Source organism: Grus americana, chromosome 14, assembly GCF_028858705.1.
Source record: "Grus americana isolate bGruAme1 chromosome 14, bGruAme1.mat, whole genome shotgun sequence".
In the NCBI taxonomy this organism is placed as follows: Eukaryota; Metazoa; Chordata; class Aves; order Gruiformes; family Gruidae; genus Grus; species Grus americana.
Window position 1 is genome coordinate 4,376,427 of NC_072865.1, and position 26,176 is coordinate 4,402,602.

The 26,176-nt window shown below is 42.8% G+C and overlaps 2 protein-coding genes across 3 annotated transcripts in view; one reads left to right on the forward strand and one right to left on the reverse strand.

Moving 5' to 3' along the window:
- SMAD5 (SMAD family member 5) overlaps window positions 1–7,417 on the forward strand; it is a 29,824-nt gene extending 22,407 nt beyond the window's left edge. For both annotated transcript variants that reach the window (XM_054841726.1, XM_054841727.1), the window contains exons 6-7: window positions 2,136–2,392; window positions 3,359–7,417. In XM_054841726.1, coding sequence (XP_054697701.1) covers window positions 2,136–2,392; window positions 3,359–3,502 — 401 coding nt within the window. In that variant the 3' untranslated portion in view covers window positions 3,503–7,417. The remainder of the gene's footprint in view (window positions 1–2,135; window positions 2,393–3,358) is intronic.
- Window positions 7,418–14,391: 6,974 nt separating this feature from the next.
- On the reverse strand, window positions 14,392–18,518 carry SMIM32 (small integral membrane protein 32). The gene is made up of 2 exons (XM_054841662.1): window positions 18,293–18,518; window positions 14,392–17,528 (listed from the first exon to the last, which is right to left on the reverse strand). The coding sequence occupies exon 2, from the start codon at window positions 16,439–16,441 to the stop codon at window positions 16,121–16,123; it is 321 nt and encodes a 106-aa protein (XP_054697637.1). The 5' UTR covers window positions 16,442–17,528; window positions 18,293–18,518; the 3' UTR covers window positions 14,392–16,120.
- Window positions 18,519–26,176: the final 7,658 nt, after the last annotated feature.

Consider the following 26,176-nt stretch of genomic DNA (forward strand, 5'->3'; position numbering starts at 1 on the left):
AGTCTGTTTGTAGAATTTTGTGTTTCAGTACCAAGAAACATGTTGCAGGAGTTCTGATAGTCTCTGTTATTTTATTTTGTTGTTCATGCAAGGTATTACGCTGCTGTCTATCTTGGATGACTTTGAAGTGCTAATGCAAAACTGCAAGGGCTCATTTGTCTGAGTGAATCCATGGGGTGTGTATGTGTGTGGGAGGGATTCCTGGAGACAGCAGGTTTTGCAAGATCTTCTAGTTTTCCCGTACTGTTTGGCTGATAGCACATATAGGTGCACGATTTTCATCTTTGATGGAATGCGCTTGGATTATCTTAAAACATGCTACTCCTTTTCTGAGTATCTTCTTTTTTTGTAACTAAGTCCTGAGAAGAGAACCCTGTTTCTGTCGTACATATCTAGAGGCCTTTGTAACACCTAAGATAATTTCGTACAGCTGATCTTGAGTTTTGTTTGATCAAAGTCACTGTTGCTTGTAATATATCTTCAAAACCTATCCTATACTTTAACAGTTTTTTAAATTAGAAACTACTATAAATATGGCAAATTTTTGCAGATAATCTGGAGAGCATGAGTTATATTAATATTTATTGGAAACTTGTTGTTGCGATGCTGTTGTCCAAGAAAAATCTGATGTTATAAAGGGGAACATCTGCTTTCTGGGGCCTGGGTGGTTTGTTAGGTTCTTTTGGTTTGGCTTACCCCTTGCAATGGTACTGGTGTAGAAATCTTGCACATCTGCCTAACGTCAGAAATGTAGCAAGGATACAACGTCATGTTGTAGAATAGTATTGACTGCAGTGAGCTTTAAAATGTCTACATCTCTAATACTAATTATTAAACTAAAACATTATGGTAGCAGTTGAGAACAATTAAGAATGTTTTGGGATAAAATACTATTTATTTATGATTTTTGTTTGGAAGGTCTTGGTTTTTTGGCTCCTTAAAACTACCCAATTCTATCTGCTAAGTTTTTTTTTCTGTAGAAGCATTGCATTGCAAGCATAAGTGGCTTCAAAAATAATCCAATGCACAATTAGAAGTATCTGTGTTCTTTTCAGACTGTTATATTATCCAACTCCCCTCTTCAGAGATATCTCAGAAGGTCTTTACCCAGAAGTTAGCTAGCAAGTGGTGGTCCCTGTCTTTTTAAATAAATAGGTGTGTGTTGTGAAAATGTATTCTGACAGCTGCTTATTGTTGATGAAGCCACTGGTTCCTCTGCATAACCTTCATCTTACCTTAGTCCCGAGTGGATTTAGCAATGTTCACAACAGTTGCTGCTGTCTGAAAGATTAACTTGCATCTGCTGACTTGCTGCAGCCTCATCTGGCAAACCACGGGATAGTCTGGAGTGGATTCTCAGTGTGTTGCAAGGAAGACTTGCCAAGCGGAATTGTATCCCAACCATATAAATATAACAGTGGTGGGTGGGGGAAAGGGGGAAGATCAGGGAGAAGGAAAATGAGAATCTCAGCTGAAGTAGTGGTGAGAATCAGTGTTTGGATACCAAAAGGATCAGCAACTTTAATATATTGATTTTTAGTCAGACATAGTGTTACAAAGGCTTCTGAACATAAAGGGAGGGAAGCATCTATGTGCATAGCTGAATCCAGGCAGTTGTGATAAATCTAGGGGCTTTGATTTTAAGGTCTGCAAAGCCTTGATGGTATTTAAGTTGTGCAACTAATTGGACTTACCTCTGCTTTTGCTTGATAAAATACATTGACAATCAGAGCAGACTATGGATATACTTTCTCATTCAAGTCTATCACTGCTCCTTCTCCCAGGACACTTTTATTTCTGGTGGAATTGCCATAGGCAGAAGCTACCAGTTTTATAAACTGGAGTTTTAAAATCCACATAAGTTCTCTAGGAAAATAGCTTGAAGTAACTGTTGATGTGTGGAAGTATTTTTTTCATTCTATTCTGTAATTGATGAGAGAAGGACATCTAGTGGCTGATGTATAATGAAGCCTACTGTATTTTGAAATTAGCACGTTACAGTGTGGGCAAAAGAGCTTTTCTGAAAAGCTCCTCAAACAGAAAATTTACTTTGTCTCTAATTTAGAGAGAGTTTTATTAGGTACTGTATTTCTGGAAAAAAGTAACTTGAAATGTTTTTTATCCTTGTTTTCAAGGAGTTCATCTCTACTATGTTGGTGGGGAAGTCTATGCTGAGTGTTTAAGTGATAGCAGCATATTTGTACAGAGCAGGAACTGCAACTACCACCATGGCTTTCATCCAACAACTGTATGCAAGATTCCTAGTGGATGCAGTCTGAAAATTTTTAACAATCAGGAGTTTGCTCAGCTCTTAGCTCAGTCTGTCAACCATGGATTTGAAGCAGTGTATGAGCTCACCAAAATGTGCACCATTCGAATGAGTTTTGTAAAGGTAAACAAATTATTTTGGGGGCGTTCAAATTTATTGGGGATTTGGGTATTCAGTGGTAATTACATTAGCACTGTAACAATGTAGCAAAGCTATTCTGACCTGACGTGGTGGTTCTTAATGACAAGTATTTTGAAAATGGTTCATTTGGGGAGAGGGAAATTGAATCAAGAAAGGAAAAGCACAGATTGCTGTATCGAATGTTGGCTATATATTTAGTTACTTCAGTATTCAGGACAGGGATTTGATCACTGTGGTTGCTATAATTTTATTAAAGGAGGTTTGAGCTCATGCTCTAAATTCAAAGGGACAAAGTGAACTACAAGACCACTAAAAAAGACTGTGAGTAGAGAGGAGCATAAGTGATTGCAGAAAAAATTGCAACTTCTTCAAATATGTTAATACTGTTTTTTTAAAAAATTGATTATGGAAAAAAAGACATGATTTGAGTTTATGAAGTCAAACTGTGCTGTTATTCTCACAGTAGTGTTTTCTCAACATTGTTCAATGAAGATGTTGTGCGTTTCTGATTTAGTGTGGGGTCTAGACTTGGACCTTCTAGGATTTTTTTGCATCTTGTCCAAAAGAAGTCTTGTTTGTTTTGTCAATTATGATAAATATTGCTCAGTTTGAGAGCATGGAGGATAGGAAGCAGGAGGGAGAAATAGCAGAGAGATGCGACCATAGACAGGAGTCATTCTCGAGTCAGCATTGTGCTCCAAGGAGGAGCTTGTGTAGTCACTCCAAGCCTGTAGCAGACAAGATTTAATTCAGGCTTCCACGTGCGGCTTCCCTCCCACTCCTTCCCAACCTCACATTTTTTTCCTTTAGATAAGAGCCATTGCTAGATTGTGAGTTACCTTCAGATAAGTATCTGAAAACATGATTTCCTGTTCCTTGTTACTACAGTTATTTTGAAAGACAAGCATGTTCTCCACTTGATGGATAACATTTTGTTCATTTTTATAGGGCTGGGGAGCTGAATATCACCGACAAGATGTCACGAGCACCCCGTGCTGGATAGAAATTCATCTTCATGGGCCCCTCCAGTGGCTGGATAAAGTACTTACACAAATGGGTTCTCCTCTTAATCCCATCTCATCTGTTTCATAGTGCTGAAATTCTATCTTCAGCCTTATTTTTAGAGAACTTATTATAATTCTAGAGAAACTTCCAGTGTGGATACTGTGAGCTATATGGAGAATGGATCTTACGGTTTAACTTTTTGTTTTTAAATCCCTTTGTGACCAATTCCATTGTGTATAGCTAATCAGTTTTACATTTCAATTTGTTCTTGTGATGCTTAAGTGACAGTTGAGCCCTAAGGGAAAAAAAGTCTATTGAAAAATTCAGAACACTTTTCCCCTTCTTCAAGTAGAACTTAAACAGGCGTATGTCTTAACTGGAAAATTTTTTTCTCTTTGTCCTGTAGGGACGAGAATTATGAAGACTGACTTCAGAAAATAAACACATATCATAGTTTGGGATTTTTTTAACATTTATGAAACTGTTTGAACATGTGCAGCTCCAGCTTGCAAGCTGTATTTTTAGTGTAGTTGTTTAACATCTTAAGGTTGATATCTGTCATAAGCAAAATTACACTTTTACGGCTAATTTGCCTCAGATTGAACAATGTGATTTTTTTAAGTGTACACATGAAATATAATTTTTACAAATATTGGAGTGGTGTAAAAACACTTGTATTGTCTATTGGAAAATGCTGTCATAAACACACTGTATATTAATGCAGAATAGCAGTTCTTAGCCTTTTCCCACTTCAGTTTTGTAATATCTCTTTTAACCACCATTTTAAATAGTAATTGATACAAGGTAAACATCTTGCACGTTTCTGGAGTAGTAATTCTTGTTTTGCTTTGATTTACACTCATGCCGTTTGGATTTGGTTGCCAAGGCTCTCTCTTTTTAGGTACCCTTCTCTATTTTAACATAAACACTACTATTTGTAAATGGCAGTGCTTACTACTTTTTGGAAGGAATAAGTTTTTTGTTTTCTTTCTGGTGTTCTAGCTGTTTATTTTACCTGTCTGGAATTGATCTGTTAGGCCTTTTACTCCCTCCGTAGACATTATGCAGTATTAGTGATTACACTGTATTTAATTCACTTTCAGTATGAGTTTGAGTCTCTTTGAAGACTGTGAGTGGCTTAGCAAGTTAGTAACCGAATGCAGAAGCTTTTACTTCCAGATCATGTAATTTAATACAGACCTGTTGGTAATGACCAAAAGTAATCACTTCTTTGTAGCCTACATGAAACAGTGGTCTTGATCCTGCCCCGATGGCAGGTGTTCAGTCAGAAGACTCGTAACTGTAGTTGGCAGCTTTATGGGATTGAAGGACTGCACTAATATGATGATGAAATTTCTCTCTGACATGGAAGGAATCCTGTTGCCTGTGCTGTTGTATTACTAAGTAGAGAATTTAAACACTGTACTAAACACTAAAAGAAATCAATTAAATAATGTATGCATACTTCTCCCTTTAAATAATTAAAAAGGAGACTGAAAGAAAATTCTAAGAGAATTAGAAGTGAATTATATACAGAAGTTCTTTGCATGCAGAAAAAGACCTATTGTATTTTTTAACTTCTTACCCTCTTTTTTTCTCTTTTCTGAACACCTCTTCAGAAAAGGGTTCAGTGTTTGGGGGAGAGGCTGAAAACTCTAAAATGCAAATTCTTCTGAAATGATGTGTTGCAGTTAATTACTGCAATCCTGAGACATTGATTGCTTACTCAAGTTCTTGTGTCTTCTATTGAATGGCAGTTTCTGCTCAAATGTGGAAATCATGCATCATATGGTACCTAAGTGACAAATGATCTTAAAGGAATAAAATTGTTTACGTGTCATTAAAATGTTTCTTATGAAATGCCTTAAAGGAATAAACTGTAACACTTCTGCAGAACTCTAATGTTCTCTTGTACAGGAATTTCTGTATTACTTGGTGTTCTGTTTTTTTTTTTTTTTTTTTGGTTTGGTTTTTTTAAGCAGTTTCTCAAGTGTGTTTAAAAACAAATAAGTGCATCTTCAGGAGGAGGAGAATAACGTTATTTGCCGCTCACCTTTGGGGTCTTCTCTTTCATTCTTTACAACTGCAGCCATCAGATGGTTCTTTTGATTGAATAAGATGTGAAGTCAGTTGGCCACAGGATCAGGCTTCTATTTTCTTCTCCCCAGGCCTGACTTTTGAGTTGCTGAATATGTATATTTGACACTACAGGATTTTTTTTTCTTGACTAGCTTTTATAATAAATGTCATGGCACATTGGATTAAAGAAAGATCTCAGTTGTAGGTACAAGATTTTACTTTATCCAAAATGTTTTTCACCTGGCTTCATCTCTCTTCACTTGTATGTTTAGATGTGGCCATCTAGATGACTCAAGAATGAGTGCTGAAGTGGGTGTTCATGAGCCAGAGCTGGTGCTTAGTGCTAGTATTGTGGTTAGATGGCTACCCATGCACTGAACCATAATTTCTGCAATAATGTCCTGTTAACCCACTTCTGATGCTGTCATTAAGTACTGAGGTGCTCTGGCATTTTTCTGCTTTGTGTACATATTCTTGAACTGTAGTATATGCAGGATATCCTTGTGAATGCTTACTTCACCAGGGTGGGCTTATAGGAGCAGACCCAGTAAGATTTGTCGATGTTCTAATTTTAAGTAGGACTTTTTGACAGCTTTCTAGTTAGCAAATTTTGTGTCCTACTGGTTCATGGCGTTCCTAATCGCATGTAGTTCATCTGTGCTTCTGATAGAAAATTCAGATATCAGTGCACGGGTGGATTGTCTGGAGAACTGTTTGACTCTAATGATGATTTAAGTATAGCGATAGCGGAGAGTGCTGCTTCTGTTGCAGCATAGTTGTGCATAAGTTGCTTCTGGATCTAGATGGAGGGATGGAGAAATTAAATCAGCCAGTAGTGTGGTAGTGGAAGATGGATCCTTTCCAGTGTAGCCCAGCTTCGACTGAATGTTAGTCTTCAGCGGAAACTTTTCTAGTGTAGGTATTTTCTTCTTGTGGGGCATCTTTCTACTTTGCACCAACCACAGCATTAACTAATGGCTTTGGCAGTACCAGCAAAGAGCCTAGAACACGCAGATACTGAGGTTCTTTCTGGGTTTGCTTTTGTAGTCACTTGAGATAAGATAGTAGCTTGGATATTTCTCCTTAGAGGACTTCAGTCTTGCTGGCAGTCAATCCAGTGCCTTGTGTAAGTATTACGTTCATTTACTGCATTAGGCATGAAGTAGTTGTACATGAAGGGATGACTTTGGGCTATAGTATCTATAGGACCAAAAAAAACTTTCTAGTGTGACTGACCGACAAGAGACGAGTCTAACGGAACAGCCCATTAATCAAAAGAATGAGGAAACAGCCCATGCGTTATGATTTGGTATAGAATTGTTTCAGTATTGAAATTATTTGGTTTTTGCTTGAAGCTGTGTTTTTCCCCCTCTCACAGTTTTGCAATGTGAAAGTTATCAATTCTCAGGCAGATACTCTTGCAGTGTAAGTCTAGAGAATGTTAAAATGTGTCGGGCTTTCTCCCTAGTTTGAAATAATATTTTTTTTTTCAGGATACTGTTTTATTTTAGTTGCCCAAAGTGTTGCTAGTGATGTTTTTTAGAAAAACAAACAACAAACCAAAACACTTTCTAAATGTTTTGCTTCGAAAGACAAATACGTGACTAACTTTTAAGTTGTGAAGTTTCTGTTTAGGAAAGTAACCCATTCTGAATTCAAATCAATAGACCAAACCATCAAATTACAACATAATGTTGCTTTATTGTGCTGCTCCATAAACCTGCTTCTGTGTTTGTTGCAAGCATAACCTTTATGCTTTTGTTTACATTGTAGGAAACACAGTTCTAGCAATGAGTTTTTTCATTTAACTCTAAACATCTTTTTATTAATTTTAAAATTATTAGGTTTTGCTATGTTATGTTTTTAAAGATATTTTTTTGCATACTGCTGCTCATATTTCAATAAACAAAACAAAAAAACCCACAGATTTATCTGATTTCCTTTATCTGTAACTCAGTATGTCTCAAATGTTTGTTTACAAGGGTTGTTTTATGACTTCTTGTAACTCTCACTGCTGATGCCTTACCATGTACGTATTCCTCCTCCTACAAATGTGATCTCATAGAAAAGTATTTTTAAAATTACAGCTTTTTGGTAACGCAAAAGCTGCAGTGCCCTCCGAAGCAGACTGAATTATTTCCTTAACCTATTTAAGAGTTCTTTTTTCTTCTTGCAGAATGCAGCCAGCCAAAACAGTATCAATTTGTTGGTATTTACAAAGACGTTTAAATCAGTAGTACAAAACTCCTGTATCTGTCAGACTTCAGCAACGCTTTGATTATTGTGTTGGGGGTGGTTGGTTTTTTTTTCTTTATCATTGTGGCTGACAATAACGTTTTTAAACAACCGGCATTGTGTCTGAATGTGTAGAGCTTTAAACTGGTGACCGATAAGCCTTTTCGTGGAAATGAAGGCTGCTGAGTATCTCTTGAAACTCCAGTACTGTTCCAATAAAATGGAAATTTAGGAGTAGTAAGCTGTTCTTTTACTGTCTATTAGCCTTATTTTTTAAGATTGATGGGAAGAAAACCTGTTTGCCAAAATACTACAGAAATAAGAGGCTGAAGTAGTAATTGGGGGTGTGCACAAATTAGAAGAATTCCCTTTTTTTGGTAGGGTGAGTACAAAGGTACTGAATCGCAATTCCATAGGGATATCCATATAAGAACTACAGAAAGGAAAAATTATTTATTTAGCATAAAACTGAATCAGAAGTGATACTGTTTGATCTTGTCTGTGCTTCCTGCTTTGGGATTTAATTTGGCTAGCAGACTGCCACCTTGCAGTAATACTCTGTGAAGTTCTCTCATCTTCTCAGTAACAGTAAGTTTTTTTCCTCTGTGCAACTGCACTACATGAAGGAGCATCCAATCACTTAGTAATTTTTTTTTATCTCCTGCTACTGTTTTCATGTTCTTGCTTCCAAATCGATTGCCATGTAAAGTTCCCAGAAGATTTACTATGATAGTATTACCTAGATGATACAGTCTAATTTGTGAGTAACAAATTGGTACAGTGGCTTGTTGGATTTCCAGAAACTTTATATGGACTTGTATTAGTAGGTTTCTATAGAAGTAAAAAACAAATGAAAAAAATTTTGGTTGTTTAAAGTTTTAAGTCATCATTTTATAGAATTGAAGAGTTGTTGTCAATCTTACTAGTCTTTCTGTGGAATTCAGAGGTATAGCAACAGTTGGTAATTACATCTCTGTGAGTAGCTAGCCAAAGTAAAAGTGAAATTGTTCATTTACATTTTTTTTCAGAAGCAAAAAAGCTTTGGGCAAAATACACTTCCACCCCCACTCCAACCTGCATTGTGTTTTAAATGAGTCAGAGGCTACTTCTGTTCATTGCTATGTAAAAAGCAAATCTCTCACTGGCATTTAAAGTAATTAAATGTTGGGTGTCCTACACCTGCCAAGGAAAATCTGCCTTTCTTGTCCTGGAGTGCTCCCTGCCCTGTTGTAGCCAAGGACTGTGTCTTCTCTGACACCATCCCAAGAAATCCTACTTATCTAGAAAAAACATTTCATAGAAGTGAGGATAACTTGGGAAATTACTTTTACTGTAGATACGCTGGTCAGACGATATTGGTGATTGGGAGTGTCAAGTCAGTGCACTAAATCAGGCTTTTCCAAATAGCTTTCCTGAAGTAAGCACTTGTTAAATGGAATCAGCATTCCCACGATACCTTGCCAAATTCAGTGTTTTGGCCTATATGATTTAGAATGTGTGTTTTCCAGACACTGCTAGCATAAAAAAAAATAACTGGACTACAGTCAGTGATGATACTGGCTCTAGTTTCCCTTGAAATCTTAATCACTGTTAATCTTCTGACTAAGGATGCAGAGCAGCTATCTTCTGTGTACACTGGGGCATTTGTAAAAAGTCCCAAAGACCTGTGAATTGTCAAATACTCAGTTACATCTAGATGTTTTTAGATACCACATCATCTTAATGCTCAATTAGTATTGGGGAGAGAATTGGCTTCTGCTGATGAGCGTTTTGTAGTCAGTTAGCCTTAGCACTTTGGATTGGTACCATTCCACACAGATATCCAAAGCTAAGGGGAATGATTATCTGTGTGTAAACTTTGAAGTAAAGAAATGTCATCTTGTGTTTTTTTATCATGCAGGCACAGCAAAGGTCTGTAGCTCTGTAGTGTGAATTCTCACTCCAACCACTTTCAAATTTAATAGCAGATTGGGAGAAAGCTGCATGCTGGAAAGTAGCTTACCTAGACTGAAAAACAAAGCCTACGCAAGCTGTTGAGTGGAGGTATGAGGCTTGGGCGAGCTGTCTAGCAGCTGTCCCCAGACTTCCTATTGTGCTGTGGGAACAGCAGAAGTCAAAATAGAAACTAAATTTTAGGAAAAAATTACCCCTACAGCACAAAACCCTCACCAAAGCCACTGAAAGGACAATACTCTTTGAGTCCTGATGTCTTGCTGCTTCTCCCAGATGGTCAGTTCCGATGTTGATGATTTTCCAACTCCTGGAAGTTGGAACAAGGGTCTTTTAGCCTCATAAGAAACATGATGTTAAAGTATCTCTTCCTTTTGCCTCCTGTTGTGTGTTGTCCCCCACCCAGGTGAGGAGGACTGTGTGCTTGTGTAGCCATGGCCACGTAACTCTTCATGGGGAGTGTGTAGGACACCTCCATTCTTGGCAGAATATTTCTGTTGCCAAACTGCTTGCCCAGGTTTTCAGACGTGCCGGGGAAAGTGGCGTGTCATGCCTCGAGTATGTGCCAGCCATTTGGTCCAGTAGACTAAAACACACAGTCTGGCTTTTTCTTTGCCCTAGGTTTCTATATTTAGCAGTATTTTCCTCTAAAACCATCCTGGGAGGTCCCTGAAGTCCAGCACAGTCAAAGGAAAACATCAAGGTACTGAATCAGAAGCCTCTAGCTGGTGGAGTTCTAGTGGTATGTTCACGTTAAGAGGGAGCAAACCTCACTAGCAGCACAAACATGTACAATAGCCCTGTGATAGGTGCTTTAGTATTTTACAATTTCCAGGCAGTTTGCATCAAATTCTTTTTGAATATACTGTTCGTGTTAACTGCTTTACTGGGCCACGTGTTTGAGCGTGCTGTACAAATATTTCTGCAAGCAAACTTTTTTTAGCTCTAGTTGAGTGCAAACCTGAGGGAAGGTCTGGTTTGGGATTGTCTTAATCCTCCTGTTCTGTGCTTGTAAAGGTAAGCCTGAGGCCGCTGTTTCATCAGCTGGTGAACGTGGTTGTAGGGCAGGTGGGAGTCCGGTAAAAAATAAATATTGCAGCCACCAACAACATATAACACTGAAATGACGGAAAAATCAATCTGAAAGTGCATTCTGAAAATCTGGAGGCAGGAAATCTATCCCAGCAGAGATATCTTGCCTGGCAAGATTTTATATATATATATATATATATATATATAAAAAAATTTGTTTTTTTAGTACTACCTTAAGTTTGTGCTGGAGTGATGATTTAATCATCTGCTCTTCCAAGGATGGCAAGAAGCCAGCATCAACAACAGCCTCCTGTTTTCGGAATACCACGCTCACACCTGATTTAGAGCAAGCGGTTGCTGTTGGGCAATGCCGCAGCGAGCAGATCTGTGTGAACGTCTCCGGTGAAGGAGCTCTGGTCTAGAAGAGCACTCAAAGTTTTTATTCATTTTAGTGCAAGAACTGAAGACACAGATCTACAGAAAATCATATGAGAGAAGCACATTGTTTAATTCTCTTTTATCCAGAATTTCTACTGTGCTAACCGCAATATTTCCCTTAAATGTATGTGACTGGGGAAACTGCTAACAAGCCAGACTAGCTGCAAAGTGGGTTCATGCCAGGCCGGTCGGTTCTGTATTTAATTGATTAATGCTCCATATTGCTGTTTGGATGGTGCTTGCTGGTGCTACGCTGGAGGGAAGAGAAGCAGTAAGGCAACGCATCCGGAGGGTGGTCATGGGGCAGCTGCGTTGCTGGACGTCACCTGGAGCCCACCTGGCTCCTGCTCGAGGTACGAGTTGGTTTGGGTGTGGGATGGCAAAGTTGGCATCAAAGGAGCGTCCCGAGTTACCCGGCTGCTCCAGGGTGGGGTGGCTGCGGCGCAGTGGCGGTGTGGGAACACTTCAGCACCCATTGCCGCTACAGGCGAGGCAGGACAGCTAAGGCAAGGAAAAAGTCTAATGCAGAGAAAGTAGTAGGTAGTTTTTATACACATCAGCAAATTAATGGGAAGTCTCAATTTTTTCAGTCGAGTCTTGTAAAAGAAAATAGAATTCAAACTTTTGTTCAGAAATAAGCTGACTTAGTTATCACCACCCGCCTGCCCCCCGCCAAAATGCTGTAAAAACTACTTCACTCCCCTGGAGATGAGAGGTGAGGGGTTTGGGGGTGAGGTTCTGGGGATTGGAAGGTGTTGGGTCATCTCTGCCCTTTCTGTGTTCCTGCTCCTTGTAGGACTCCTATTTTTGGGGTTTTTTTCCCCATAAGACATTAAAAAAAGAGCTTTTAAAATTAGCAACCCTTTTATTCTAAGGGCAGTTTTCTTCCATTCCTTATAAATACCTTTTGTCCATTCTCTTTTTCAAGTTGTACGTCTGCTATTGCAAACAACCCGGTTACTTCCAGGACTAAATAAGAAGTGCTGTGGAATCCAGTCGTTCCTGCGAAATCTCACGTTCTGAAGTCTCTTAGGTATAGAAACTGCTGTCAGCAAACTCATGAGCCTCTCGAGAAATCTCTGAGCTGTGTGGGTGATTGCAGCTTTAGAGCTGGATTGGAGGAATTTGAGAGACAATGCAAAATACACAAAATAGACTGTTTTCTGTAAGAGCCAAATGGAGACTCGTGTCCTGAGATCTGGGAGATCTCTGAACGGTCCCACTCTAAAAGCTCTTTAGAGAAGAAAATCTCCTTAAGTTTCCAGTAAGAAATTAGAGGTAAATTTGCTATGTTAAACCTAGAAGTGGAAGTTTGGGAGTGAACAGGTTGTGTCCACAGAGATTACTCACAGGTGGGACTACAGGCACTGCCGGGGCAAACGCTCAGCCCCGCAGGGAGGAACTTCACGTTGCCGGGAGAGCAAAGATGAGAGAGAGGGGAGGAAAAAAACCTTCCGACGATGTGACTCTGTGTGTAACTTGGACAGGAGACTTTCTGTATGGATTAATGGATTTAAACCAAACTCTCCAAATAGCTCTTTGTAAGTTTGGAAGGACAGAAGGAACTCAGGAGGAGTGCAACTAAGCTCTTGCTCTTGTTAGCGCTTGCTAATGGTTTCATGTAAGTCCTCAGCCTTTTTCTTTTTTTAATGGAAGCTGAGCTGCAGAGGAGCCTTCATCTTGGTGATTCCTGTTTTGAAGTGGTGTCCTGGGATAAGAGCTTTTCATTTCTTTTGAAGATGCTACTAGAAGAAAACTCATTAGAGCGAGTGCAGTTACAAATTGTTGTGGCTCTTGTGGTTTGACACCGGTTTGGAGAGCGTGGTCATGCAACTCGGCTTTGCTTTCTGCTTTGCCATGTAGCACCAGGGCATTTACCAGCCTGAGGCATCCCGAATACACGTGAAATATTTAGCTTTTGGGATTTATTCGTTGCCTTTCGCCTTGCTGTGTAGTTTGACAGACTTGCGAGTCCTACGGATGAGTCCTCTCCGGGCGCCAGTTGTGATGGCCGCGTGGTGTGGGGTGTAGGAAACGCTTGGCTCCGGATTTTTGTTTGGGGGAAAGGGAAATGCAGGAGGGTGAATGCCCATAGAACAGCTCACCACAGCCAGCCTACAGATGGGAAATGGGAGAAGACGGGTCCTGCTGGGTCCCCAAAATGTTAACAGACCCAGTATTCAGGCAGAGCAACGAGATGAGCGAGCTCCCAATTTTGGGGTGCTCTTGCAGAGGAGCATCGTGCTGGCGGCTCCTCCGTGGTTACTCAGTGCCAGCACTGCAGCAAACTCCCCGCGGGCAGCGTCTGTGCCAGCGCCTCGAGCAGCTGGGTTCAGAACCAGTCCTGGACTGAGATTAAAGCCAACAGACTGAAATACAACACTAGTAAGTGTACGGATGCTCTACAAAGCGTTACGGGAGCTACTCATCCTTCGAAAGCAACGTGTATAATTAAGAGCCTCTCTGAGCTGGGGTCACCCTACTTCTCACAGCGTCACATCCCAGATTTCTGGTGTTTCGCTCGTTCTTTGTATTTTAGCGTTTGGACCCCCAGCCTGTCTTGCAGAGACGCCGCCAGGCAGGAGGCTGCGGCAGGGCTGTGAGCGTCGAGAGGCTTTTTTGAAAGGCACGTTGAGAAAGTGGGGTTTGCTGTAAGGACACAGTGAATGGTGTATCTGTGTCGGAGCAGGAGTGTGACTGGCAGAAGGTGAAGGGAAGGGATGGGGTATGCGTTTGGGACCCCGCGTGTGTCGTTCACCTGATAAACCAGTTACAGCAAGTGAATAAACGCCTGTCGGTCCCTCTCCTGGCACGCCTGCGGTCGGGAAGTGGATTTTTATGGTCAACTTGAATTTTGGGCCTGATGAAAGAGAATATATCTGATGTTTTCTGTATATGTGCTTCATGCATTGGTTAAAATGTCATCAATAGAAACTTCTTCTGCAATGGAAGTGATTCTGGGTATTGATGGGAGCGACACATGGCATGCATAAAAGCTTTCCCACTAAATAAAGCGTGACAGGTTCTGCTGGGAAATTACTCCAACTATCGGGCTGTGGGGAAAAATAGGATTATTCCAGGGTTGTTATTAAACGTTTAACTAAAGTACAGTAGGGTGCAATGCAACGTGTGCTCTACCAGATTCTGAGGCTTTTGCCAGTAGAAATTCTTAGCCCAAACTCATTATGGCTGATAGCTGAAAACAAGCTGTTGTTACTTAAAAATAAATAAGAAATACCTGATTTGATAAAACTTGATTTATTCAAAAAGGACTGAGATAAACACACTTGAATTTATTCTTGCTTTCTACATTAGTTACTTGGAATTACACCAGTTAAATTTGGTTCAGAGGAAGTAAAAATTGGCCACCTGTCGAGGAACGAAATATTTAAGCCTGTTATATAGTAGTTTAACTTGAGCATAATAAAACATGGTAACCAAGACGATGACATGGAACTGTTGTCAACTGTGCAGTTTCTGTGTAAAAAAAAAAAAAAAAAAAAGCTTGCAAACAGGCTCGCATATATACACGTTTTGTCTGTGTTCAAGTGCAAGCCTGTACGTGTGTGTAATTGCATTGTAAAATCCTCATTTGGATTAAATAAGTTATGTACATATATACACAAAGCACCTCTGCTGTACTCTGCCATGTTAAGAACGATTTTAGGGGCACAGCTTCTGACATCACTTGAACCCCATTCTTCTGATAGATGATGCACTAACAAAAATTGGAGCAAAAATAAGGTTTAGGACTCTCTTTCTGGAGAACTGCAATTCACTTGTATGTTGAGCCACTGGGGTTAAAAAAAAAAAAAAAAAAGCCCTTTGCCCACTTCTTGTGGGAAATCCAAATACTGTTCTGGGGTTCGTGCAGTTTGATCTGGAATTGTGCTGTAACTGCAAGTTTCCTAGAAAACGGCACCTCTAAAATAGCATGTCAGCTAACAAGGTTAAGCAGAAGCTTTTTAGAACAAAATCAGATAGCTAATAGCTTAAAATGGTGGGGTTTGCCACTGATCGATGTTGAATCAAACTGTTGCCCTACGGATAAAGCGTGCTTCTAATTGTGCCAGATTTATATGAAGAGCAAGGAGTTGGGGATGTTGTGCGTTAAAGCAACTACTCCCAGAAAACTGTGGTTTATGGCTTTTCGAAGTTATCTATTTTTTTGTACTGATCTCAGAGCACTCTGCTCTCCCCTTTCAGTAGTTTACATACTACTAATGCTATTTATTTTCTCTCCTTCCTTCTCCCCATCCTGATTATTTTGGTTCCATGCTGTGGCGAATAATTTCCTTTGTAGCTTAAGAAAGTTGAAAACAAATTCCCTGGGTATTTAGGGTTTCACATAAATGGTAACTTAAAACCTGATCAAGGATGCAGTAAAACATCAAAACCACCCTTAACAGAATCACAGTCAAAAGTCTAAATAAGCATTTTTTGTGTTCTCCTCCTGCTTGGCAGGACTCCTGCTGCATCACCATGCAGTTTCAGCAGCAGTTGAGAGAAATGGGTCTGGAAAGTAAACTCGTACCCTCAGCGTGGAGCCATTAGGTAAATAGACTGTGGGTTTTTTACATTTGATGCTATGGTTTCATAAACATGGGTAACAAGCTCTGCCAGATGCCCGAATCGGAGATTGTCGTTAATGCAAATATCCTTGTACGGACACTGAATGGGTGGATGATGACATTTGCATACATATAGACCTTAATCTGGAATCACGGGGCAATTTTTTTTGCGCAAAACTGTATAAATTTTCTAAAGCATTCTCTCTTTAGTTCATAACAGAGCTCTTTATTTACAGCTATTCCGATTTGCATACAGCATATTTTTCAGCAATCGTTTCCTGCGATGCAGCCTGTTACTTTAAAGAGGGTCAAATCCGTTCACTGACATATGGAAATAACACCTTATTGCACAGGGTTTCTGGTGCCTGCTACTGTTGTAAGTCATAGTTTCTCTCTCGTGTCAGACAGCTTGTGTCCTCCACGGGCTCCTCGCTTCTCTGAGCGATCTGTCGTAAGGGAGAGTAGCAAAAAAAGAATTTTTCAGCTGGCAGTTTATGAAGAGCACAATGAGTGTCACAGTCAAGAGCAGAAAGAAAAACAGAATGATGTAAGTCACCAGGTCTGGCTTATTTATTTCCCCTTCTTTTAACACCCTGGCTGTCGACATGTAAAAAGCCGAGGAGCTCACGGGTCGCGGTGTGCCGCTCAGGTAGGGCGTGTTGGTCTGAATGATTAGGTGAGCTTCGGTGGCACTGGTTGAATTTAGCAATTCGCTATACATGTTCTTGCTTAAATGTTCTCCACAGTAGAAGTAAAGCAGGAGAGCAAACGCAGTCAGTCTTTGGCATAGGAAAGGAATAATGTTCCTGCTCGCAAAAGCCTGAAAACCAGCCGCATTTTGTCTAAAAGCAAATTAATTCACTTGCATGGCTCAGCGACTTTTTTACATCTTCTTGGCTCATATTTACAGCATTCATCCACAAATATTAATCAAAAATGATACAGGTACCTCGTGTCCTGGCCCTCGTTCCCCCAGCACGCCTCTTTTGGGGAAATGCGCTGGATCATCCGTGGGTCAGCGGGGACGGGCTGGGAGCTCCGGGAGTCTGCCGGGACCCCCCTCCACCTGCGTGGGAAAGGGCTCTCCCTAACCCAGCTCCGGTGCCGGCAGCCGGGCAGAGAGGAGCCAAGGCTTTGGCTGGCAGCGCTCACTGTCCGTGAAGGGAAGGCACGATGGATTTCCAGCTGATTTTCAGAAGTGGGATGCACGCAAATCCGGGGTTAAACGGCATCTGCGGGGAGAGGCAGCTGCTGCTTTGAGATCCTGCTGAATTTGCCGTCGCGGTTCCCTGCCTCGGGAGGCTCCGTGCTGTTGAAATCCTGGTGCTGTGAAGCATTAGTTGACTTTCTTAATCCCAGTTAACGGCATGCCACGGAGCCAATGTTAAGAGGCTAAGCTTTTTCTGCTTCAGCTTTCCAGGCACTCCTTTCAATTGCTTTGAGAAAAATAAATTTAAAAAAAAAATAAAAATAAATTTGACCAATGTCCCTTTGTTTAAGAAAGAAACACCAGAAAAGCCTCCCCGGGAATGGGGGGGGGGGTGTCAGTTCTTTGGAAACCTCTCCTCTGCCCTCGGATCAGCCGAGCTGCGAGGTTGGACTGTGCAGGGTTCTGTCAAACATGACTTTTCCCCCCAACAGAAGCTCCACCGCAGCGTCACTTGCTACCGTGGGAAGGGGAGAACTGCGTGGTGGTGCCGACCGGCTCTGCAGCCCGTGGTGCATCTGGCAGTGACACGATGCTAAAAAGGAAGAGATCTTCCGATAAATCCCTGTGAGTGCCTGAGGCTCTGGCTAGAGGTTTTGAGCTGGGGGAGGGTAGCAGAGAATGGGACAAAAAGAAGAAAATTGCATGAAAACCTTTCTTTCTTTCTTCCTCAGACCTTTATTGTTAAAATCTAGAGTAATCAGAAAATGTCTTTTTTTTTTTTCCCTCCCCTTCTACATGGTCCCCAGCACCCTCTCCAGCCTAACAATTAGCATGTTAATTTTTTTTTTTCATCAAATTGCTTTTATGCTGCTATTAGCTGCTGGCTGCTTGCCAGCTCGCTCTCGCAATCTCTCGCTCCCGTGCATCAGATAAGCACCGTTAATACTTTTATTTTAATGCATTGCAACTTGGAAAAGGGCAGGGGGCAGGGCTGGGGCCGAGGAAGAGAGGAGCAAGCACTTGGTAACTGGGCAGAGGAAAGGGCGAAACACTTTCTCCATTCCCAGGGTGCTGATCCAAGCAAACGTTAAAACTGCCTACGATGAGAGATTGCAGCCAACGGTCCCGGGTGGTTAAACGTTTCAATTAGCATAATAAATGTTTCTGCTGGGAGAGAGGGAATGAAGAGAAGAGAAATCTTCTGGTCAGTTAGATTTAAATAGAATAAAATTAAGTCTCTGCTAGAGGGCAGCCCCCTCTGAGGCCCCGGTCAGCGTGTTCCTCCTCCCCGGCCAAGCTCCAGGTGCTCCAGCGAAACCCCCGGTGCCTCCAGCAGCTCTGCTGGGGCGCGCCAAGGTTGTCACAGCCCTGTTCGCATCCTTCTGCATCCGTCCTCAGAAAAACTACCGCCCGCGTGTTTACCTCCAAGTCTTGGGGACCTTTTGAATTCACAAGGAGTTCTTCCTCTAAGGCTTCGATGACTTCTGTTTCTGTCTTTTTCTTTTTTTCCCCTTTTTCAGCCCAAGCGAGCTGACTCTTCCCCATGCTGCTCTGCAGGGTGGCTGGGGGTCTTTCCCTGCCCGTACCTAATGCCCCTCCTGGGGACACGTCTCCTGCCCACAGAGCCGCAGTAGTTACACCTATTTACTCTGCGCAGGTTCAAAGGACAGGACACGGAGGCAGGCAGCCAGCATGGGGGTTGGAAAAATCAACAGAGTCATAAAAAACCCCTAATATAGTTTGCAACTGTTTTACCTATCACGCCTCCTTGAAACGGGAGAGTTTGTGAGCAGTGTCGTGACATGGCTGTCTGGAAGGCTGGATGTCTTCCCAGGACCATCCCATCTTCAGCGCTCTCCTCCCTGAACTGTTTCTTGAGTTTAACCAAACTTTGCATCTTTTTTATTTATTTATTTTATTGTTTTTATTGGTTCGTAGGAAAAGCAGGAAGGCATCTGGAGGCTGAGTCCTATAAATAGCATGGACAGTCTTTCGCATACTTTAGCAAAAAGTTTGTTATAAACAGCTTCTCTGTAAACGTTACCAACTCTGCAGGAGGGGGAAAAATACTACAAAAGATGCATGTGAATGTCATAGTCGTGGGTGCATTTTGTCCCCGCACAGAACCGTGGTTTTTGGCAGCCCCGTGGTGTTCTGCTCGATGTCTCCGAGTCAGACTGGGCAGAGGTGGAGAAGGAGGGGTCCTCACTGGTGGCTCCTCGGTGACCATATGCTCATCCGCCACCTCCCTCCCTCCCTGGCACCTGCAGGGACCGTTCCCCTGAGCCACCCGAGGTGTCCCCAGGGTGTCCCCGGGGCTGGGTGGGACAGTGGCGTCAATGGGGCAGTCACCTCACTGCTGGAGGGGACAAACAGGCTGTTTGCTCTGCCAGGTCAGCACCTCTGCACAACCTCGTGTGGCTGCCTGTCTCTTCCCCGCGAACACGGGGTGCCCCTCTGAGCCTCTTCCACCCCCTTTCACAGGCAGGGTGCATGCAGGCACAGAGCTGGAATCTTTATTTTTTCCCTTTTGCTTCTACAAAACGTTCTCTCTCATTCTCGCAAGGTTTGTTTTCTGCCCCGAGGATACGCTAGTTCAGCTCCAGTGCAAGCGCTTTGGGTTGAAAACCGTGGCTAATGGTCACGGTCCAACCGCCCGGCGCTGGGACAAATCCTCTGGGTGTTTTACAAGTGCCCTGTGTGCACGGAGGCTCGGGAGTGCGCAAAACTCCTCCTGCTTTTTGGCTGGCTGAGGCTGATACAGAAACTGATGAGAAGCCCTGGGAGTAAATCAGATGTGTTCTCTGCAGCACTGTATCCAGGTTTAATCTTAAAAAAGCTAAATTGCTATAAATAATACCTTAATTGCAAAAGTAAGAGCTGATCCTTTCCCTTTGTTCTCCTTAGTTTGGTAAAGCGTTTCAAATCTTGTCATTTTTCCTCATTAACTTATTTCTTATTTAGTAGTTTTATTGTTATTGTTCCTTGTTTTCATTTTATTTTTTTTAAGGTTTCCAGCATTTAATGACTTGTTTTGTTAGTTTTTTCAATGTGCACTGGCAATGGTGCTGCAAGGACAAACATAGAGCCTCTGACCCTGGCTGGAGTTTAACAATAATAAACCTCTGAGCGTTGCAACTTCCTGACGTGTTTGGAAGCTGGGTCAGCATCCCCGGGTCCGCATCGCTGGCCCTGGTGGCATCACGGGGACGATCCGGGAGCCGGAGAGGCTCTCCGCCTGCTCCCCTCTCACCATTCCCTATGGGCATCTCTTCCCCCAGCTACATTCAAGAGCAGGAAATTTCATCTTGGAGGTGCTGAAGACCCAGCTGACTCAAGGAATTTATCTACGGTTGCGATGACTTGGTGGCCTGAGCTTGGTCCGGTCTTGCCATAGTGGGAAAGAAACAGCGACATAAACCGTTCCGAGCAGAAGGAAGGGAAAACAGAGCCTGGGACCCTCAGCACCACGCAGCCGCTGCTCTCCGGGCTGGCGGGGCGACTGTATTTGTTTTAACAATCCTTCAGCCAAGCGACCACCAAACACCATGCAAACCTTAGCGGGCGGGAAGCGCTGGGGGTTCAGCCGCGCTGTGAAAGGCTGGAGCCTTTCCCCATTTCCAGGCTGGTAAATAATGCATGATCTCTCTCTTATATGCTTACGCAACCCCTACCATGATAAATATCAACCGAGGGAAATGAGAGTGGAAAGAAACATTATCTTTCTCAGTAATGCAACCATTTACAATCTGCGTTACGATCCTTCTGCTCCAAGGAGTGAGCGGCAGTCGAGGGGATGTTTCTATTAGCAGACTAGAACAGAATGCAACAAATCACGGGCTGAAACTTTCCAGTGCTGCATAAACGCAACCTTAAAATCATGTAAAGGAAAGAAAATAAAAACAATATACAGAGATTATTTCCTTTTTTAATCACTCCAAAGGAAAATGCTTATTTCCAGGTGCCTGAGAACCAGATATTTAGGGTCATATTTTCAAATGCGAGGGCATAAAACTAAGCAGGAGACATCTAATCCGGGGATCTTGCCTTTGGTGCTTAAATATGAAGCTGGCTGTCTGAAGAAATTGGCCCAAGTGCAGACATGTCTTGAAAATATTTTGTTTCTAAAGAGCTTGTGTGTGCTATTTAAAACTAACTTCTAACATTAGGTTTCTTGGGGCATGTTTGCACCAGCTGAAGCAGAAGCATTTCGAAAGTTTCCAGAGAAGTCTGTGAAAAAGGGAGCTTGTGTGCATCTTATCAGGGCTGCATCCGAATCCTTCGCTCTCCTCGGCGTTGTGAGGAGCATCGTGATTCACCAAGGCATGCTCTATCGGAGGACGGGGAACGAGCATCCTGCACCTCCTGCATCCAGGTAAGCTTTGCCGCTGCTCGAATGGATGTAGGGGAATGATTCTGGTGAACGGTGGCAGCATCCAGTCTCCCTGCACCGGTCCAGCATCCTGCAGCAGCTCGGCCGAGCTTCAAAGGGGTTTTGCAGTGCTAGGAGCTTCACCCATAGCGCAAGATTTTGTGTCCTTCTGTGGTAGGTATGGGGGTTCCCCGTGTGCTGGAAAGCCCCTCGTTTTCTCTTTGCAATAGCTTGCTTGGCGTATACGGAAGGGAAAGCACAACTGCGTTTTGTGCAGTCAGGAGTGGGTGGGTGGGCGGGCGTCCAGTGATGCAGCATCCCTACATCCACGCATGTAGCGCGTGAGCAGGAGGGGGCTCTGGCAGGAAAAGCAAAAGGTATAATTGCAGAGAAAGGGTGTCTTTGTTACCTCCTTCGCACTTAGGGAACCGATTTCTAGTCACGAGGCACAGGTTTGCGAGCTGGGCTGGGTGCGAAGGGGATGCAGACGCTGTGCTGGGCTCTGCGACAGCCCGGCTCCGGGCAGGAGGAAGGCTTCGCCCGGCTCATCGGGCGTGTGTCAGCTCAGCCCTCAGATGGACACGGGGTGCTGCTCTGTGGGCTGCCTGGACGTGCGGCGTGTGACCGGGTTAGTGCTGTCTCTGCAGCACCGTGGTGCTCCCTGGGCTGGTTCCTGGGCCAGCCTGTCCCTGCCCAGGGAGATACGTCCAGGAACAGGTATGTGCATTAACAGGGCTACGTGCTGCACGTGGTGTCTGTATTCCCAGTTATTGGGCGTTGAATTTTAGCAAGGAAAAGAAGGGACGAAGCGTTACAACTGACTGCGAGGCTTTAGTTTTGAATACGTTTTGCTTTTGGTGCTAGCAATCCCTTACCAACCTGCAATATGAATAAAAGGCAATGTCTGTCCCATCCTGAATACATTCTCTGGGGATCAGAAGCGGATTTCGGGAGGCTGTGGGAATAGTGCTTTTCATCTCTCTCCTATTTGTGTCTCGTCTCAAAGGGAATAGAATGAGTCTTTCTCTGCTGCACAAAACACATCCCACCTGTATGTATAACTCTCCTCCTGCCTGTTCTACTGGTATGCTGTAAAACTTCATGTTTAACCGTAATATTAGCTTCATTGTAGGGCATTTGGATCAGGAGGGGCTGGGGTGTCCCCATCATCTTTTGAGAAAGCGTTGAACTCTCAGCTGGGAATCCTCTTCCTCTGGCACTGCCCTGCTTCTCCTTACTTTAATTTTGCCAGCATTAAGTGTTTGGGATGAGGCAAGGATTGTTCGGGAAGCTTCACAGATGATCACAGGGCTCTTTTATTAGTGGAGCCTGTCTATTCATGGCTTCTTTCTTGTACAACTCACCTGTCAGGTGTCAGAACTTTTTCCTCTTTTCTTGCCGGCGTCTGGGCATGGTCTGTCAGTGATGGTAAGCTGTGGCTGTGTCTATCAGACAGCAGATGACAGGCTAGGCAGACAGAATTCCTCTTTTTTTCCTCTGGTTATTGATTTTTGCTTTTTTTTTTTAAGGTCCCTATTGATTGTAAATTTTGAGGGCAGTCAACACCAAGTAATGAGGGTGAGTTATTAAACCTAGGTGATCCCCTAGACGTACATATAGAAGTTTCTTTTATAGGCAAGGGGCACCCCTGCCTGCCTGCATGCATGCCAAGCCTGGACATCTCTGATCGGGTTCCGTGCAAGGTGTCTGTTTTGCAACCCCCTTCCCAGTTTGAAAACCGGAGACGATAACACCTCCTTACCTTCTGGAGGATTAATTGCTGAAGGTGGCAAGGCGCTGTGATGCGGTAAAAAAGACTAAAGAACCATCTAGAACAAGGTGGAAGAGGAGCTGAACCGTGGGAGTGATGGAGCTGAAATCTTGATAGGTGTGGACGCTGTCTGGGCAGTTAAACTTTCGTCGCGTGGCTCTGCCCCAGCTGGGCGCTCCGGGGCTCCGAGCAGCGTCAGGGTTTGCTGCGCACGTGCCTCCCTGCTTATGTGAGTTAATGAAACGCACGTCTTGCTCGAGGTTGGTTATTTATTACCGGTCTCGGTGTGAGCTCAGCCTGCTTAAAGCGTGAGCTCAGCGACACAGCGATCATAGGAGCGGGGCTGACTCGCGGGTCTGTGGGTGCCCCTCGGTAACGGGAACCGCAGATGGAATCAGAGAGCAGCACATCGCCCTTCTTGGAGTGAGCACAAACTTCAGGGGTTTAGATAAACTTTATTTCACAAAGTACCAGGCGCTCTGTGTGGCTGAGTACAACTTTAAGGTGTATTTCCGCCTATGACTGCAAAAAATAAAAGGAAACTTGAACACGGTGTTCCTCAGCAGGCCAGGGAATTGGGGAGGTTAATTGTTTGTGTACTGCTTGATAAAGAAAAATGGTTTTATAATTTCTAATTTCTCATTCATAACAGTCTGACTCAACAAATCACATTGCTCGTTGTTTTTAACTCAAAGACCTTTTTGGTGTTAAGATAGAAACCTTCTATAAAACACACCTCTGGAAGCGGGTGGCCTGCCCATGGCAAGGGAAGGTCAGTCCTCAGCAGGACCACAGTTTCCATCAGCTGAACTCTTGTCTCCTAAACTGAAGTTATCTGTAGGATGGCAGAAAAAAAGGATTGGTTTCAATTTTTTTAGTTTTATTAAATACTTCATTAAGAAAAAAACCCCAACAACAAACCTCTTCCCTTTCTTCTGCACTCCAAAACTACTTCAGGTGCACAAGGAAAGGGTAAAGTTGTAGTTTCAATTCCTACAGCAATGCTGACCTGAAAGGCTTGCACCGTTCACCAAAGATCCTCGCCCAAAAAGGGGGGAAAGGCTCATAGACCCGTATGTCCGGTTTCTGTGTCTGTTTCTTCCTCCTCCTGTGGTGGAGTCTGAATCCTGTAGAAGGACTTGATATATATTATCGGCGCTCTATATTTAGGCTCCATTTAATTATATAAGTAACTATGCAATGTCCCTGCCTGGAAGATGCCTTGAATCAGATGAAATCAGTCCATTTTTCTCGTGTTCGACATTTGTAAGGCTCCCCATAAGCCTAGGAGCACCCTCTCCTTGTTTCTACGGGAGGTTACTGGTCAGGCCTTTCTGGAAAGCGAGGTTTGCTTTAGGTGATTTGTGCGTCCGTGTAAGCCGGAAGAAAGAGGAAAGCCCAGCTGCCAGGCGGAGATGGGAAGAGAGATCTGAGAGTGGCAAGCCCGACCGGCAGCATCTGCTGGAGGGGAAACCACTCTTACTCATCTTGGTTCTCCTGTTAGCATAGCTTAACCTTGTGAGTCCTCTTCACCCTCTTCATTGACTCCAATGGCTCGGTGTCGTTGGCTCTCGTTGCCCAAGACGGTGACTATTGTCAGGCCAGGCAAGGTGGTTGCCAAATGGGATGGGACCTCACCGTGCTGGACCAGCCCTTGCTTCGGGATGCCTTGGAGAGGTGCTCCATCGCAGGGTGGTGGCTCGTCTGCGGGTATGCGGCATCCTGGTGTTTGCTGGCCACCACCCAGAGAAGCTGTACAGTGCCCTCAGCAAAGACGGTCTGAAGCTTGTGCTTCTTGAATGCACCGAGAAAGAAAATCGATCAGCACGTGACAAGGGTTATTTTAATAATCTAAAATCTTATTGCTTCTGGAATATCTGCTCTTCACAGAGAAAACAAATTGATTTTAACTTCATTGCCGTAACTTCATGGAAATAAATTTGAAAAACTCAAAAAACCAGTATCAGTTAAGATAACAATATTAGCTTTTTCACATTTATAATGGTGCTCGTAAAAGGAAAACTGCATGAACCATAAAGCGAATAGGAATACCTCGAATCTCAGCCCTTTGAAATATTTGCACCTGATGCCCCCCCTCCCCCCCTTAGTAAAATAAAACTTCACCTGACTTGTAACTTTGCAGAGGAAAGGAGTGTTTCAAGTGCTGTTTCTTTTTGAGATGATGCAGGAAGGTGGTGTTACTCAGTCATGTTCCTCACTTAGTTAGAGGCAAATATATTCCAGTTGTATTTTAATTAGTTCTCAACCTATGCTAGTGAGAAATACAGCACGGTGTTGTTATTAAAATTCATGCTTTATAGTCAGCACCGTTAGTACGGTCTCTGAGAACTGCAAGCTAAAGGACTTTTCACTTTGGTTAATAGTGGAATTATCTACCTCTTGCTATCATTTAACCCATCGCTAAATTTTTTGGAGAGAAAGGTTGTGATCATGAAGAGAAATTGTTACTTTGAGATCTTAAAGGGAAAGGTTGTGATCCTTCTCAAAGGCTACATCAGGCCAGCCATTAATTATGAATGCTTATTAATTACAACAGATTGTCTGCCATAAAGTTTCTTGAACTGAACTTTTGAACTGAACTTCAGCAGAGTAATTTTGACGGCTATAGAAGGCACTGTCCCTTTTAAAATGCTGCGGTTTTGTCTCTCGTGGCATTCGTATTTAAAATTAAGCAAAATGACTAATGAAGTTAAGGAACACATTCTTTAGAAGATCAAAGTAATAAAATTCTGTTCATTCCCTTTGAGACAAAACTGAATTATAGCTAAGAGATTTTTCCCTGTAACTTTTTGTTGCATTGTAAAACTCTCTAATTGTTCCCCAAGACAGTCTTCCTTTGTGTTTTGCTGTAAACTAATTTGCTGAAGTGTCAGGCACCTAAAATAATCTCTAGGACAAAGCCTATCACGTGTTGTTCTTAACATGTATTCTTCTTAAGAACCAAAGTAACACCGTATTTCTCCTTAATAAAACCTAGCACAGGCTGTCTGGTGTAACAGAAGCTTTGCTGGTGTTAGAGTACCCAAACCCCATGTTCATAGGAAGGAGGGGAATAAATGTTGGTATTTTTGTTTTGCGTTGATACTTCTGGTTGTCTGCACTCTGAACTGCCTCGGTCTTCTCTTTTTTTGGTTTGAGACTC